Source organism: Stigmatopora argus, chromosome 7, assembly GCF_051989625.1.
Source record: "Stigmatopora argus isolate UIUO_Sarg chromosome 7, RoL_Sarg_1.0, whole genome shotgun sequence".
NCBI lineage: Eukaryota > Metazoa > Chordata > Actinopteri > Syngnathiformes > Syngnathidae > Stigmatopora > Stigmatopora argus.
In genome coordinates this window covers 18,889,498-18,900,247 of record NC_135393.1, presented here as the reverse complement: position 1 = coordinate 18,900,247, position 10,750 = coordinate 18,889,498, and the positions used below count along the sequence as shown (strand labels likewise).

The following is a 10,750-nucleotide window of genomic DNA, read 5'->3' as shown; positions in this document are numbered from 1 at the left end:
GTCACTTTTGTTTACTAGCTTGGGGCGGCGACATCCGCTTGCTAGCACACAATAGGACATTCTACCTCCCTACCGCCGCCTTGTGTCCACGTCTCCATTATTATAATAATCCTTAACTTTAATTAGCACTCCCAAGTGTAATTGGTGCAATTATTAAAAGTGTCGCGAGCATGTCGGCTAACGGATTTGACTTCACGGACGCGAGAAAAGGCGACGGACAAGCGTAAGTTCCAATAGTTAGCCAATGATTAGCCTGTTAGCTCAGGCTAATTTTTGAAACCAACTCGGAAAATTGCTGTTTTAATTTCATGGTTTGCTTTAAAGTGTCTTTTTTTGGGGTGTGTGTGTGGTAGGTCCGAGGATTCGGTGGACGCGGATGCACGACAAGCTAAATCGCACAGTTACCGCTACAGTCTCGATTTCCCCTCCATAGGACAATGCATCATCATCAACAACAAGAATTTTGACAGCAGGACAGGTTTTTATGCTTTCAGAAAAATCATGTGCTTACATTTTGTTGGAAATATCTATACTTTAAAAAAATCTCTGCTTTATGGCTGACCAAACATTTATTTCTGAAGTCGATTCATCAGCTGAAGTACTTACTATAACGTGTAGAAAACATTTTTATATGTATTAACTGTTGGTAAAATTACAAAAATCTGGCAAGGTATTTTTTTTCAGCAATTTCCATGAAAAACAAGATTTTTTTTGCCTGCCATTTTAACTTACTGTGACGATACATTTGGAAATGCAACGTCATGTTCTAAAAAATTTTTTTGCTAGTTTTCTTAACGTCCCATTACTTTGAAAGCTTTTTGGCAACTCTGAAAAAGTGATTTTTTTTTACATGTAATGGCAGGCATGAATCAACGCAACGGCACGGACGTGGACGCGGCCAACGCCATGCGAGTCTTCGCCAAACTGGGTTACAAGTGCAAAGTTTACAATGATCAGACAGTGGCCCAGATGAAACAGGTTTTAACCACAGGTGACCCAAAAAAAAGTTTTTTTTTCTGACCAAAAACTTGAGAACCCCGTCTGAAACGAAAACGTGTGCATCAGTGTCCAAGGAGGATCACGGCGCCAACGCGTCGCTGGTCTGCGTGCTGCTGAGTCACGGCGACGAGGGCGTCTTCTTCGGTACCGACGGCTCGCTGGAGATCCGCCAGCTCACGGCGCTTTTCCGCGGCGATCGCTGCAAGACGCTGGCAGGGAAGCCAAAACTCTTCTTCATTCAGGTACACAAAAGGATTATATATGTATGTATATATACATCTTGTAGTGAAAATGTCAGTTACAGACGTATGATTGGCTGCCACATTTTTGGACGGGAAAGTCATTTTTTAGCAGATCGGCGTCAAGTAACGAGTTGCGTTTTGTATTTGAAAGGCGTGCCGAGGCACCGAGTTGGACGCCGGCATCGAAGCGGACAGCGGCGACGACGGCATGGCCAGGATCCCCGTCGAGGCTGACTTCCTGTACGCGTACTCCACTGCGCCAGGTCTGACTGCTTCACTGTATCAAAAAATCGTTTTTACCTGCTTTATTATTTTGTCCTGATAAAATAATCTTTTTTTTTTTTTCATTTATTGGCACATAGGCTACTACTCGTGGAGGAACACCATGACGGGCTCGTGGTTCATGCAATCGCTGTGCGAGATGCTGAGCGTGCATGGCCAGACGCTGGAGCTGCTGCACGTGCTGACCCGCGTCAACCGCAAGGTGGCGCTGGACTTCGAGTCAGTGTCCCCCTCTCCGGGTTTCGACGCCAAGAAGCAGATCCCCTGCGTGGTGTCCATGCTGACCAAAGAGATGTACTTTGTGCGCTGAGCCCGCCCATTTGGAGGTGCTTTTCAAAATAACATTCGTGTCGTGCATTTCAGGATCATTTTGCACTTTGTCAGCGTTTTTTTTTGTCGTACGTGTACTGTTTCACAATTTGGGGAAGTAGTGAACCACTAATCTATGTTTACCAATACATTGACAGCGATGGGCATCCATTTTGGCTGTTTAAATTGAATTTCTACGATGCTGAAACAAATGACTGAGCCGACAATCTTTTGTAAAACAGTTCGTCACTTTTTTGTTTGTAACTGTGGCATGTGCTTTCTTGAAAATAAATTTTCCAGAGCTTGTCTGAGTTGTGTTTGCTACATATGACCGCTGGGTAGCGCCGTAGTTTCATTTGAATCCAAACTAGGACGTTTTTGGGTCACTTCTTGTTGATTTGGGGTCACTTCCTCTTAAAATTGTGGCATGATCGTCCTTGTGATTTGGGGCCATTCCCAAACCACTTTACGTCCGTTTCGAATCACTTTTGTTGATTATATAGCTCACAACCCATTGATTTTGAGCGCACTTCCTGTTCATTTTGGGGTCACCTATTTGGGAGCTGTGACAATTCAGTTCCATTTGATCGTGGGTCACTTTCTATTGATTTCGGTCAAGTTATTCCGGCGTTTGTTACTTTTCCGGACAAGAGTTTACAATTTTCCGAGCGCTACGTGAACGCAACACCAGCCCCATCAAAACACCTGCTGCGAAAAGTTGATTTCATTCCCACTCTTGTTCCGTTCCTCTGCGGTCGTCGAAATCAAAGGTAGGAAGCAAAACTTCTCCAAAACTAGCCCCAAAGTGGACGCCAATCACCACCAATTCTTTTTTTTTTGCGCAATCCACTTCCCCTCTCAATATAGCGGTCACATGACGGATGACATCTTCCCCTCTCGCGCGCGCCTGTCGCTTTAAGACCATCCGTCTCTTCGCTTTGTAACGGCGAGAGCCATGAGCTCATCGGCTTGCGTCGTCATGGCAACAAAGGCTGTTGCAGCACTGGCCATTGCTGACTAAAATGGCCGTCGCGCTGCCCCCCTTTTTTTTTATCTCCCCTGCTCTTTCTCTTCTTTAGTATCGCCGGACTGGAGCAGATTGCTCGCGACACCCCCCCTCCCCCGACCCCCCCTACTACACACGTGCTATTTTCTGGACCCCATCCCCGCCCCCCTCTCCCCCCGACTCCCCCGCCTCCCAGACGCATCACACACACACGCACGCGCACACGCACACACACCCTTCCTGGAGGTGCTGGGAGCAGCTGCAGCATTAGCGCCGTTGACTGGAGTCGCCCCCCCCCTCAACACCCCTCCACTCCCCCCCCCTGGCACGCGTTAATGAATGGATGCTATCGCTAACGGATTTTCGCTACGCTTGGATGTCTACTGACTCGATTGCTTGTTATTTTTTCAGCGTTTTGGGGGATTTTTCCATCCCTCCCCACCCTTTACGAGAGGAAAAAAACCCGGACGTACGCGGATAAAGATGGAGGTGAACGCGGCGTCCCCACCGCCGCGAGTCCGACCGTCGGGGTGATGCTTTTGCCTTTTTCATCCCGGATGGGAGAGGAAGGATCGTGAAAAAGCCACCCCCCCTTTGGCCCCCCATCCCCGGCACCCCACCCCCTCCCCGAGGTGCTGTTTGGATTGTACGTATTTGTCCCTTTTGAGCTCCCGCCTCAATTCCCTCGGCGCCCCCGATCGCCCCCCCCTCCTCCCCCATCGTCCCCCCACCATCGATCGCAACCCCCCCATTGGGCCCCCCCACCCACCTACCCACCTACCCATCCCCACGCCGCACCGGAGCGTAATGTGCCTCCGTACGCACTCAAACGGTGGCCGGGCGACGCCTCCCGCGCCGCCGCGCCGTCGTCGGTCCTCGAGACGCACGCCGCTTCTTCCCGCCATGTCCGGCGTGCCATCGCTCTAGCGGGACGCTGGCTTACCCCATGAGGGGGAGGCGCTGAGCCCCCCCCCCCCGAGAGGTCGGTCCCCCGTCCCTCCCTGGCCCCCCCATCCCCGAAAGGCCCAAAAAACGAGGGTCTCGCCATGAAGAAGAGCCGCAACGTGCGGCGGGCCTGGGCCGGCTCGGAGAAAGACGTCCGCTTGCAGAAGCAGCACCTTTCGCCCCCCCCTCCGCCCCGTTTCTCGCCGTCCCCGCCGAGTTTTCGGGCGTCAGGTGAGTGGCGCGTCACCTCGAAGAACCCCGAGCCCACGCGGCGGCGGCCGTGGCGGTTTCTCACAAACGTGGCGAGGGCTAGCGTGGCGCTACCACCGGGGCCGTGGCAATAAACAACTCACGGATGGCCATATTTTGTATCCCGGAAGGTTATCTGTCAACAAGATGGATATTTGTTTTGAAAAAGGGGGTCACTGTTTCCAAAAGGAAAGGACCCCCACCAAAATCTCTGTGAGCTCATTGGCTGCCAGTCTGAAGGTCCAGCGCCCTCGCTAGCCCTCAAACAAGAGCCTTTCCAGCCAGTCCGCCCAGTTTACGTCGTTTACTGGCCGTAAATAGTAATCATATTTCGGTGCTACTAGACGGCCTCGATCAGTTTTGACTAGGAGGGGCGACTAAATGAAGATCTGAGGTCACTTCCTGTAGATTTTAGGGCAGAGACCCTAAATCTGCAGGGAGTGACCTGGAAATATCCCCAAATCAAATGTAAATAAGTCGCCAATGCCCACAAATCAGCTGGAAAGCGCTCTAAAATCAACTCTTAATTGATGATTGTAGATGTCCAATTCATTTTGACTGGAATTGGTTCATTTGGGGTACTTAGAGGGTCACGTCCTGTTAAATTTTGGTCACTTCCTTCTCATTTCCAGGCCTTATGTGGTCACTCGGTATGTTTTACCCCGTCGCCTGTTGTTGTTTTCCTTCCTGGATCACTTCCTGTTGATTTTATGGCTTTTTGTCACTACCTGTGACTATTAGGTCATTTTTTCCAATTGGAAATGAATCAACAGGAAGTGGACTAGGAATGCCCTAAAAAAATAAAAGCAGACGTGACCTGGAATTTCCCCCAATCAACTCACTCGTCTAGATGTAGCCCAATTATTATTATTTTTAAAGGTCTATTCCCATCAATGGCTCTAAAAGATGAGTACCCACTGCCAGTCCTCCTTGTCTAAATGAATTGGACACCCATGGTTTGAAATGATTTTTTTGGGGGGGTGATGATCAAAAATGGAGCTAAAAAAAATGGTTCATCTCGTAAAATAGCTGTTTGCCGTTCCGGTCTGTCGGCCAATTATATTTGGCAACCACGCAAAGCCTTTTTTTTCCCAAAATCCCTTGCGGCGTTTACTCCGAAACGCCCACGTGAGCGTGGCGCTGACGTCATAGCGTTACTCCGCCGGCGCTGACGTCACGGCCGTCGACAAAGGCGACGACACGTGGCGCGGCGTTCTCGTCGTGGAAGGTTGCCGCAGCGGTGGCGGGCAGGCGGGCGGGAAGACGGGAGAGGAAGCGGGAGGGTAGGAGGGAGTGGGAAGGGAAGAGGCGGAGCCGCTTTGACCATTACATCATAGCTTTTCTCTCTCTCTCTCTCTCTCTCTCTCTCTCTCTCTCTCTCGCTTTGGCGGGGCAGCTGACGTGTCGCCCGTTGGCATGTCGCCCGTCGGCCAGTCGCAGTTCATCCCGCTGGGCGAGATCCTGTGCCTGGCCGTGTCGGCCATGAACGCCGCGCACAAGCCTGTCAGCCAGGAGGCGCTGGTGGAGCACCTCGCCGCCGGCTTCCCAGGTGAGCGGGAGTAGTAGTAGTAGTAGTAGTAGTAGTAGTAGTAGTAGTATTCCTTGGCGTGGCATGTCACGTTCCAATCAGCATGAAACGCCTCGCAATGTCACTGATATCAAGCACACCCCCAATAGAGCATAGGTGTAAAAGGTGCGGGTCGTGGGCGGGAAGTGGCCCACAAGGACGTCCTATCCGGCCCGCAGAGTTGTTCTTCCGCCCCACAAGCTCATTGGTTTTTCCAAAAAACTGAATTGGGAGTTGTGTGCTCAAATGCACTTTGCTCCATTTCCTGTTTAATCTGATGTCCAAATGGTGCTGTCTGTCAATGGCGACCAGTGAGTTACTTGAAATGCCCCAAAAGCAACATTCGGAAATTGCGGCGCTGACGTCCCAAAATCCCTTGCGACATTTAATCCGAAACGCCCATGTGAGCGTGGCGCTGACGTCATAGCGTTACTCCGGAAAAACCCACGCTGGAACGTGGAAATATGCTAATTCCATTGGGATTGAACCCCTGATCTTATAACTGTGAGGCAGACGAGCTAACCACTTGGATGATACACGACAATTCTTTCTACACGACAAAAAGCAACATTCGGAAATCATCCCTAAATCAGCAGGAACTGACAAACCTCAACACCAATAGAAAATGATCCCAAATTGACCTGTAAGTCCCCTAAAATGACAAGGTAGTAACAGAAAATGGACTTCCTGCCTGCCATTGACAACCAATTCATTCACTGTGGATGCTCATCAATCCAACCACGCCCCCAAAACATCCACGTTAGGCTAATTGTATGCTAAATTTCCCCTAGCGTAAATGCTTGTCCTTGGATTGGCCCGCCTCCAATTCAGCGTGCTCTATCGTTAGCTGGGATAGGCTCCGGCACCCACCGCGACCCTGGCGAGGATCAGTGGTTGGGAGAATGTATGAAGGAATAATAGGAAGCGTTCAGTTGCTACTTTTCTCCTGAGCTAGTTTTTGTGTTTTTTTGCGTTTTCCCGTAAGGCGTGCCGACACCCAGCCCGGAAGCCGTGCGCCACGCCCTCAATGCGCTGGTGCGGGAGCGCAAGATCTACCCGACGGCGGAGGGCTACTTCCTGGTCACGCCCCAGACCTACTTCATCACCCCCTCTCTCATCCGAAGCAACAACAAGTGGTACCACCTGGACGACCGGCTGCAGGAGCAACAGGCCTCGTCCCCCCGCCCGCCGCCGTGCGCCTCCCCCAAGCCGGGGGAGCGGCCCGCCCGCAAGAGCCGCGAGGACCCGCGCTGCCCGCGGCGGGAGGAGCCCCGGAGGGAGGAGCCCCGGGGCGAGACGCCCAAGGAGCGGCGGAAGCCCGAGCCCCCCGACGGCGGGGAGCCGCCGCCGCCGCCCCGCCCCCGCCCGGCGACCTCGCCGCCGGAGCCGGCGGACAAGGGCAAGGGCGCGGCGCCCTTCCCGTACAAGACGGACACCCTGACCAAAAAGAAAGAGGCCAACGGCGAGAAGCAGGCCAAACGCTTCGGCCTGCGACTCTTCCGCCTGAGCTTCAAGAAGGAACGCACGCGGCAGCTGGCCACCTTCTCGGCGCAGTTCCCGCCGGAGGAGTGGCCCCTACGCGACGAGGACGCCCCGGGCGGCGCCGCCGCCGCGCCCGTCCCCCGCGAGATCGAGATGGAGATCATCCGGCGGATCAACCCGGACCTGACGGTGGAGAACGTGGCTCGCCACACGGCCGTCATGAAGCGGCTGGAGGAGGAGCGGGCGCAGAGACGCCGGGCCGGTTCCTCGGCGCCGCCGCGGGGAGGGCGGGGCCGCCGGGGCCACCGCCGGGTCCCGCACGGCAAGTCGCGCTCGCACAGCAAGCCGCGGACTTCTCGGGGGGAGCCCTCGGAGGGCTCGGACTGGGACGTCCTCTTCATGGAGAGGGACTTTCGCTTCTTCAGCCACTCGTTGGTGCGCTCGCCGCGGGAGGCGGCGGCGTTCACGCTGGAGCGGCGGCGGAGCGGCGGGGGCGGGGTCGGCGCCGCCTACCTGGTCCACAGCAACCCCAACATCGCCGAGGCCTACTGCCCCGTGGCGCCCGAGTGGGACGTTTCCGGGGAACTGGCCAAGCGGCGTACGGAGATGCCCTTCCCGGAGCCCTCGCGGGGAACCTGCCAGTCGCGGGTTCAGCGCAGCCACAGCCACAACCAGGACCGCAAGTCGCGCCACGAGCGCTCGGACCGGGCCAAGGAGCGCTCGCGCTCCATGGACAACTCCCTCCAAGGGCCCGGCCCGGACTCGGAGGCGGGGCCGGAGGAGCGCGCCCACTACTACACGGACGACGGCACCCTGCGCGCCACGCGGCGCTCGGGCCACTTCTCCAGGATGGTCTTCTCCGCCGCCAAGTTCCACGCCGATTTCGTCGCGCCCGCCGACCCGGCGGCCCCGCCGGCCAAGGGGGGCGCCGACGAGTCCAGGGCCAAGGGCAGGGACGGCCTCCCCACCTACGGCGAGCTGATGGGACTCTGCGCCCCGTCCCCGGCCGACGACTACTTCCAGTGCAATACGTCCAACGAGACCGTCCTCACCGCCCCCTCGCCTCAGGCCAAGTCGGAATTCGACACGCCCACCTCGACCGTGGGCCGCTCCCGAAAGGGGGGCTCCCCGGCCGAGCGCCAGACGCCCCGGCTGGCCTCGCCGCGCAAGGAAGACGCGGGACAGGGCGGCGCCGGGGGCGGGGGCTCGGCGCGCCAGACGCCGGAGCCCCCGCCGGGCGCCCGCCTGACGCCGCACCAGCACAACGCGGACACCGGCGGCGGCGGCGGCGGCGGGGGCGGCGGTTCCATCAAGAGGAAGGAGATCTTCAGCAAGGACACCCTCTTCAAACCGCCGCTCTACGGCGACGCCGGCTACGGCAAGTCCGGCACGATGCGGAAGGCCCCGCACGCCAAGTCGGCGGAGGCCCCCGACAATCCCGAGCCCCAACCGCCCTCCGGTCCGGCCGCCTCGCCGGCGCTGCGCCCGCAGTCCGCCGTCCCCGCCGCCTCCTTCGACTACTACAACGTCTCGGACGACGAGGAGGCCGAGGGCGACTCGCGCAAGGACTCGGCCGAGGCGGACCAGGCCAAGGAACTCCGGGAAGCGGGCGGGAAGTCCGGCGGGGGCACCGGCGTGGGCGGCGGCGGTGGCGCCGGCGGCGAAGGCACCATCAAATGGCTGCTGGAGCGGGAGAAGGAGCACGACCTGCAACGCAAACTGGAGAGCAACCTGACCCTGCTCAGTCCCAAGGAGACGGAGAACGGCGGCAGCCAGAAGTCGGCCCACTCGGCGCGCTTGGACAGCATGGACAGTAGCAGCGTCACCGTGGACAGCGGATTCAACTCCCCCAGGTACGGACCCTCGCCTAACGTGAGACGCCGCTCTGCTATTGGTCGGCGTCGCTAAGATGGCCCAAGATTGGCCCAAAATGTTTCCCACAATGCCTACCAAATTTTCTCCCAGATAACCCGTATTTGTAACTCAAAAAATGATGACTGAGTCAGCAAAGTAACATTTACTATTTGTTGGTTATTTTCTGTTTTGCAGTAAGAAAACAACCATTACTGGATGAATTACTGAATTCCTTATGATATTGACCCTAATAATGTGCTTTTGATTCATCAAAAATAGCACTTGCAATGATTTTTCTTAAGATTTTCCCTTCAAAGTAACGTATTTGTACTGCCTATTATTTAAAACCATGAAAATTGAGAATCGAGTGGCGGCTTATACGCGAGAAATTGTATAATTCAACGATTTTAAGGCAATTTTAAGGGTGCGGCTTGGGTTGGGGTTCGGGTTCCACCATTCCTCCGCCTTCAAATTGATCGGACGTCCTTCCCTGTCAATGACAGCCAACGAAGCGGCGTCCAGTCATCCATTTGCCTTGAATTGCAATGAGTTTATCACTGGTAGACGTCCAATCCATTTGAAAGGGGGAGGCTGGCAGGGAATGAATTTTTCTCGTCACCATTTCTCCACCTTCAAATAACTGGGAAGTCCAGTCATCCATTTTCCAATCCCTTTTCCATCGACTTTCTCGCCATTGACGTCCAGTCATCTTTTTTGTCCTTTCCCTCGGCAGGACGCGCGAGAGCCTGGCGTCCAACACGTCCAGCATCGTGGAGAGCAATAGGCGGCAAAACCCGGCGCTGAGCCCCGGGCACCACGTGGGCGGCGCCGGGCTGCCCTTCGCCTTCCGCGCCGCGGCCGAAGCGCCGGCGCCGTCGCAGGCCGACAAACTCCAGAAGCCCGCCAACTGCCTGGCCTCCATCACCAGCGTGTAGGCCCCGCCCATTCTCATATCTTTTCTTTTTTTGTTTTTTGTTTTGTTTTTGCTTTTCTCCATTCTTCTGAAAATGAGCGAGGAAAGGCGAGACTTTACGGCGCGGTGGGCGGCGCCGCTTTTTCTGTGGCCTCACGTCCGATTCGCCGCCGCCGTCCTCCCGGGAACGAAGACTCGACGGATTAGCACAACGACGAAGAAGACGAAAGATGAGAAATCAGTTGCCGTTTGTGCGGCGCGATGCAAACCATGTAAAGTATACTCCATACTTTTGATATTTAATTATTATAATGGTGGTATTAAAGATGCTATGTGACCAAAAAAAGCAGGTTTCGCCATTTCGTTCGCTTGCATCGTTTACTGTTAGAATTTAAAGTCTTTATTCGTCTAGTTTAAATTTATTCTCATTAACTTTGATAGCAGTCGCCTAAATTTATGACATTGATCCTATAAGCGTGTAATTATGTTCAATTCTTATTTCTATTCCTGACTTTGTATTTAACTCATAATTGAAGCATTGCAGGAATACACCAGTACATTCAAAAAGTATGAAAAAAAACAAATTATAAATTGTTAAAAATTCCATTTTTAAAAAAAATCATAGATATTTCGATTTTTTTAAATTATATATATTTTTTTCAAAATAAAAAGGGTTGACTTTGTTGACTATATTTCTTTTTTATTTTTAAAAATCGTTCAGATTTCTTCATTTAATATTTTCATTTTTTAATTATTATTTTCATGTTATTATTTATTCCCCTGTACTTTTTTAAAGTATATTTGAGGTTTTTTTTTTTCATGTAAAACAACTATAGTATTGCTAAAAGTATTGCTACTTTACATACATTTAAATACATTTCTTTGTAATACCGCTCTCTGCA

At 53.7% G+C, this 10,750-nt stretch overlaps 2 protein-coding genes across 2 annotated transcripts; both read left to right on the top strand.

The window, feature by feature from the left end:
* The first annotated feature begins 20 nt into the window (after window positions 1-20).
* casp3a (caspase 3, apoptosis-related cysteine peptidase a) lies at window positions 21-2,138 on the top strand. The gene is made up of 6 exons (XM_077605841.1): window positions 21-223; window positions 354-478; window positions 863-991; window positions 1,066-1,241; window positions 1,393-1,504; window positions 1,604-2,138. The coding sequence occupies exons 1-6, from the start codon at window positions 171-173 to the stop codon at window positions 1,831-1,833; spliced, it is 825 nt and encodes a 274-aa protein (XP_077461967.1). The 5' UTR covers window positions 21-170; the 3' UTR covers window positions 1,834-2,138.
* Window positions 2,139-3,145: 1,007 nt separating this feature from the next.
* Window positions 3,146-10,437, top strand: LOC144077987 (storkhead-box protein 2-like). Its single transcript, XM_077606129.1, has 4 exons — window positions 3,146-4,014; window positions 5,429-5,581; window positions 6,585-8,934; window positions 9,669-10,437. Exons 1-4 carry the CDS (start codon window positions 3,885-3,887, stop codon window positions 9,868-9,870), a joined length of 2,835 nt encoding a protein of 944 aa, XP_077462255.1. The 5' UTR covers window positions 3,146-3,884; the 3' UTR covers window positions 9,871-10,437.
* The last annotated feature ends 313 nt before the right edge of the window (window positions 10,438-10,750 follow it).

Excerpts from the sequence above, each read along its gene's own strand:
- casp3a (XM_077605841.1), top strand. The coding sequence starts at position 171 with ATGTCGGCTAACGGATTTGACTTCACGGACGCGAGAAAAGGCGACGGA. Across the intron at positions 224-353 it reads AGAAAAGGCGACGGACAAGC|GTCCGAGGATTCGGTGGACG; the intron begins GTAAGTTCCAAT and ends TGTGTGTGGTAG. Across the intron at positions 479-862 it reads GAATTTTGACAGCAGGACAG|GCATGAATCAACGCAACGGC; the intron begins GTTTTTATGCTT and ends ATGTAATGGCAG.
- LOC144077987 (XM_077606129.1), top strand. The coding sequence starts at position 3,885 with ATGAAGAAGAGCCGCAACGTGCGGCGGGCCTGGGCCGGCTCGGAGAAA. Across the intron at positions 5,582-6,584 it reads CCTCGCCGCCGGCTTCCCAG|GCGTGCCGACACCCAGCCCG; the intron begins GTGAGCGGGAGT and ends TTTTCCCGTAAG. Across the intron at positions 8,935-9,668 it reads AGCGGATTCAACTCCCCCAG|GACGCGCGAGAGCCTGGCGT; the intron begins GTACGGACCCTC and ends TTCCCTCGGCAG.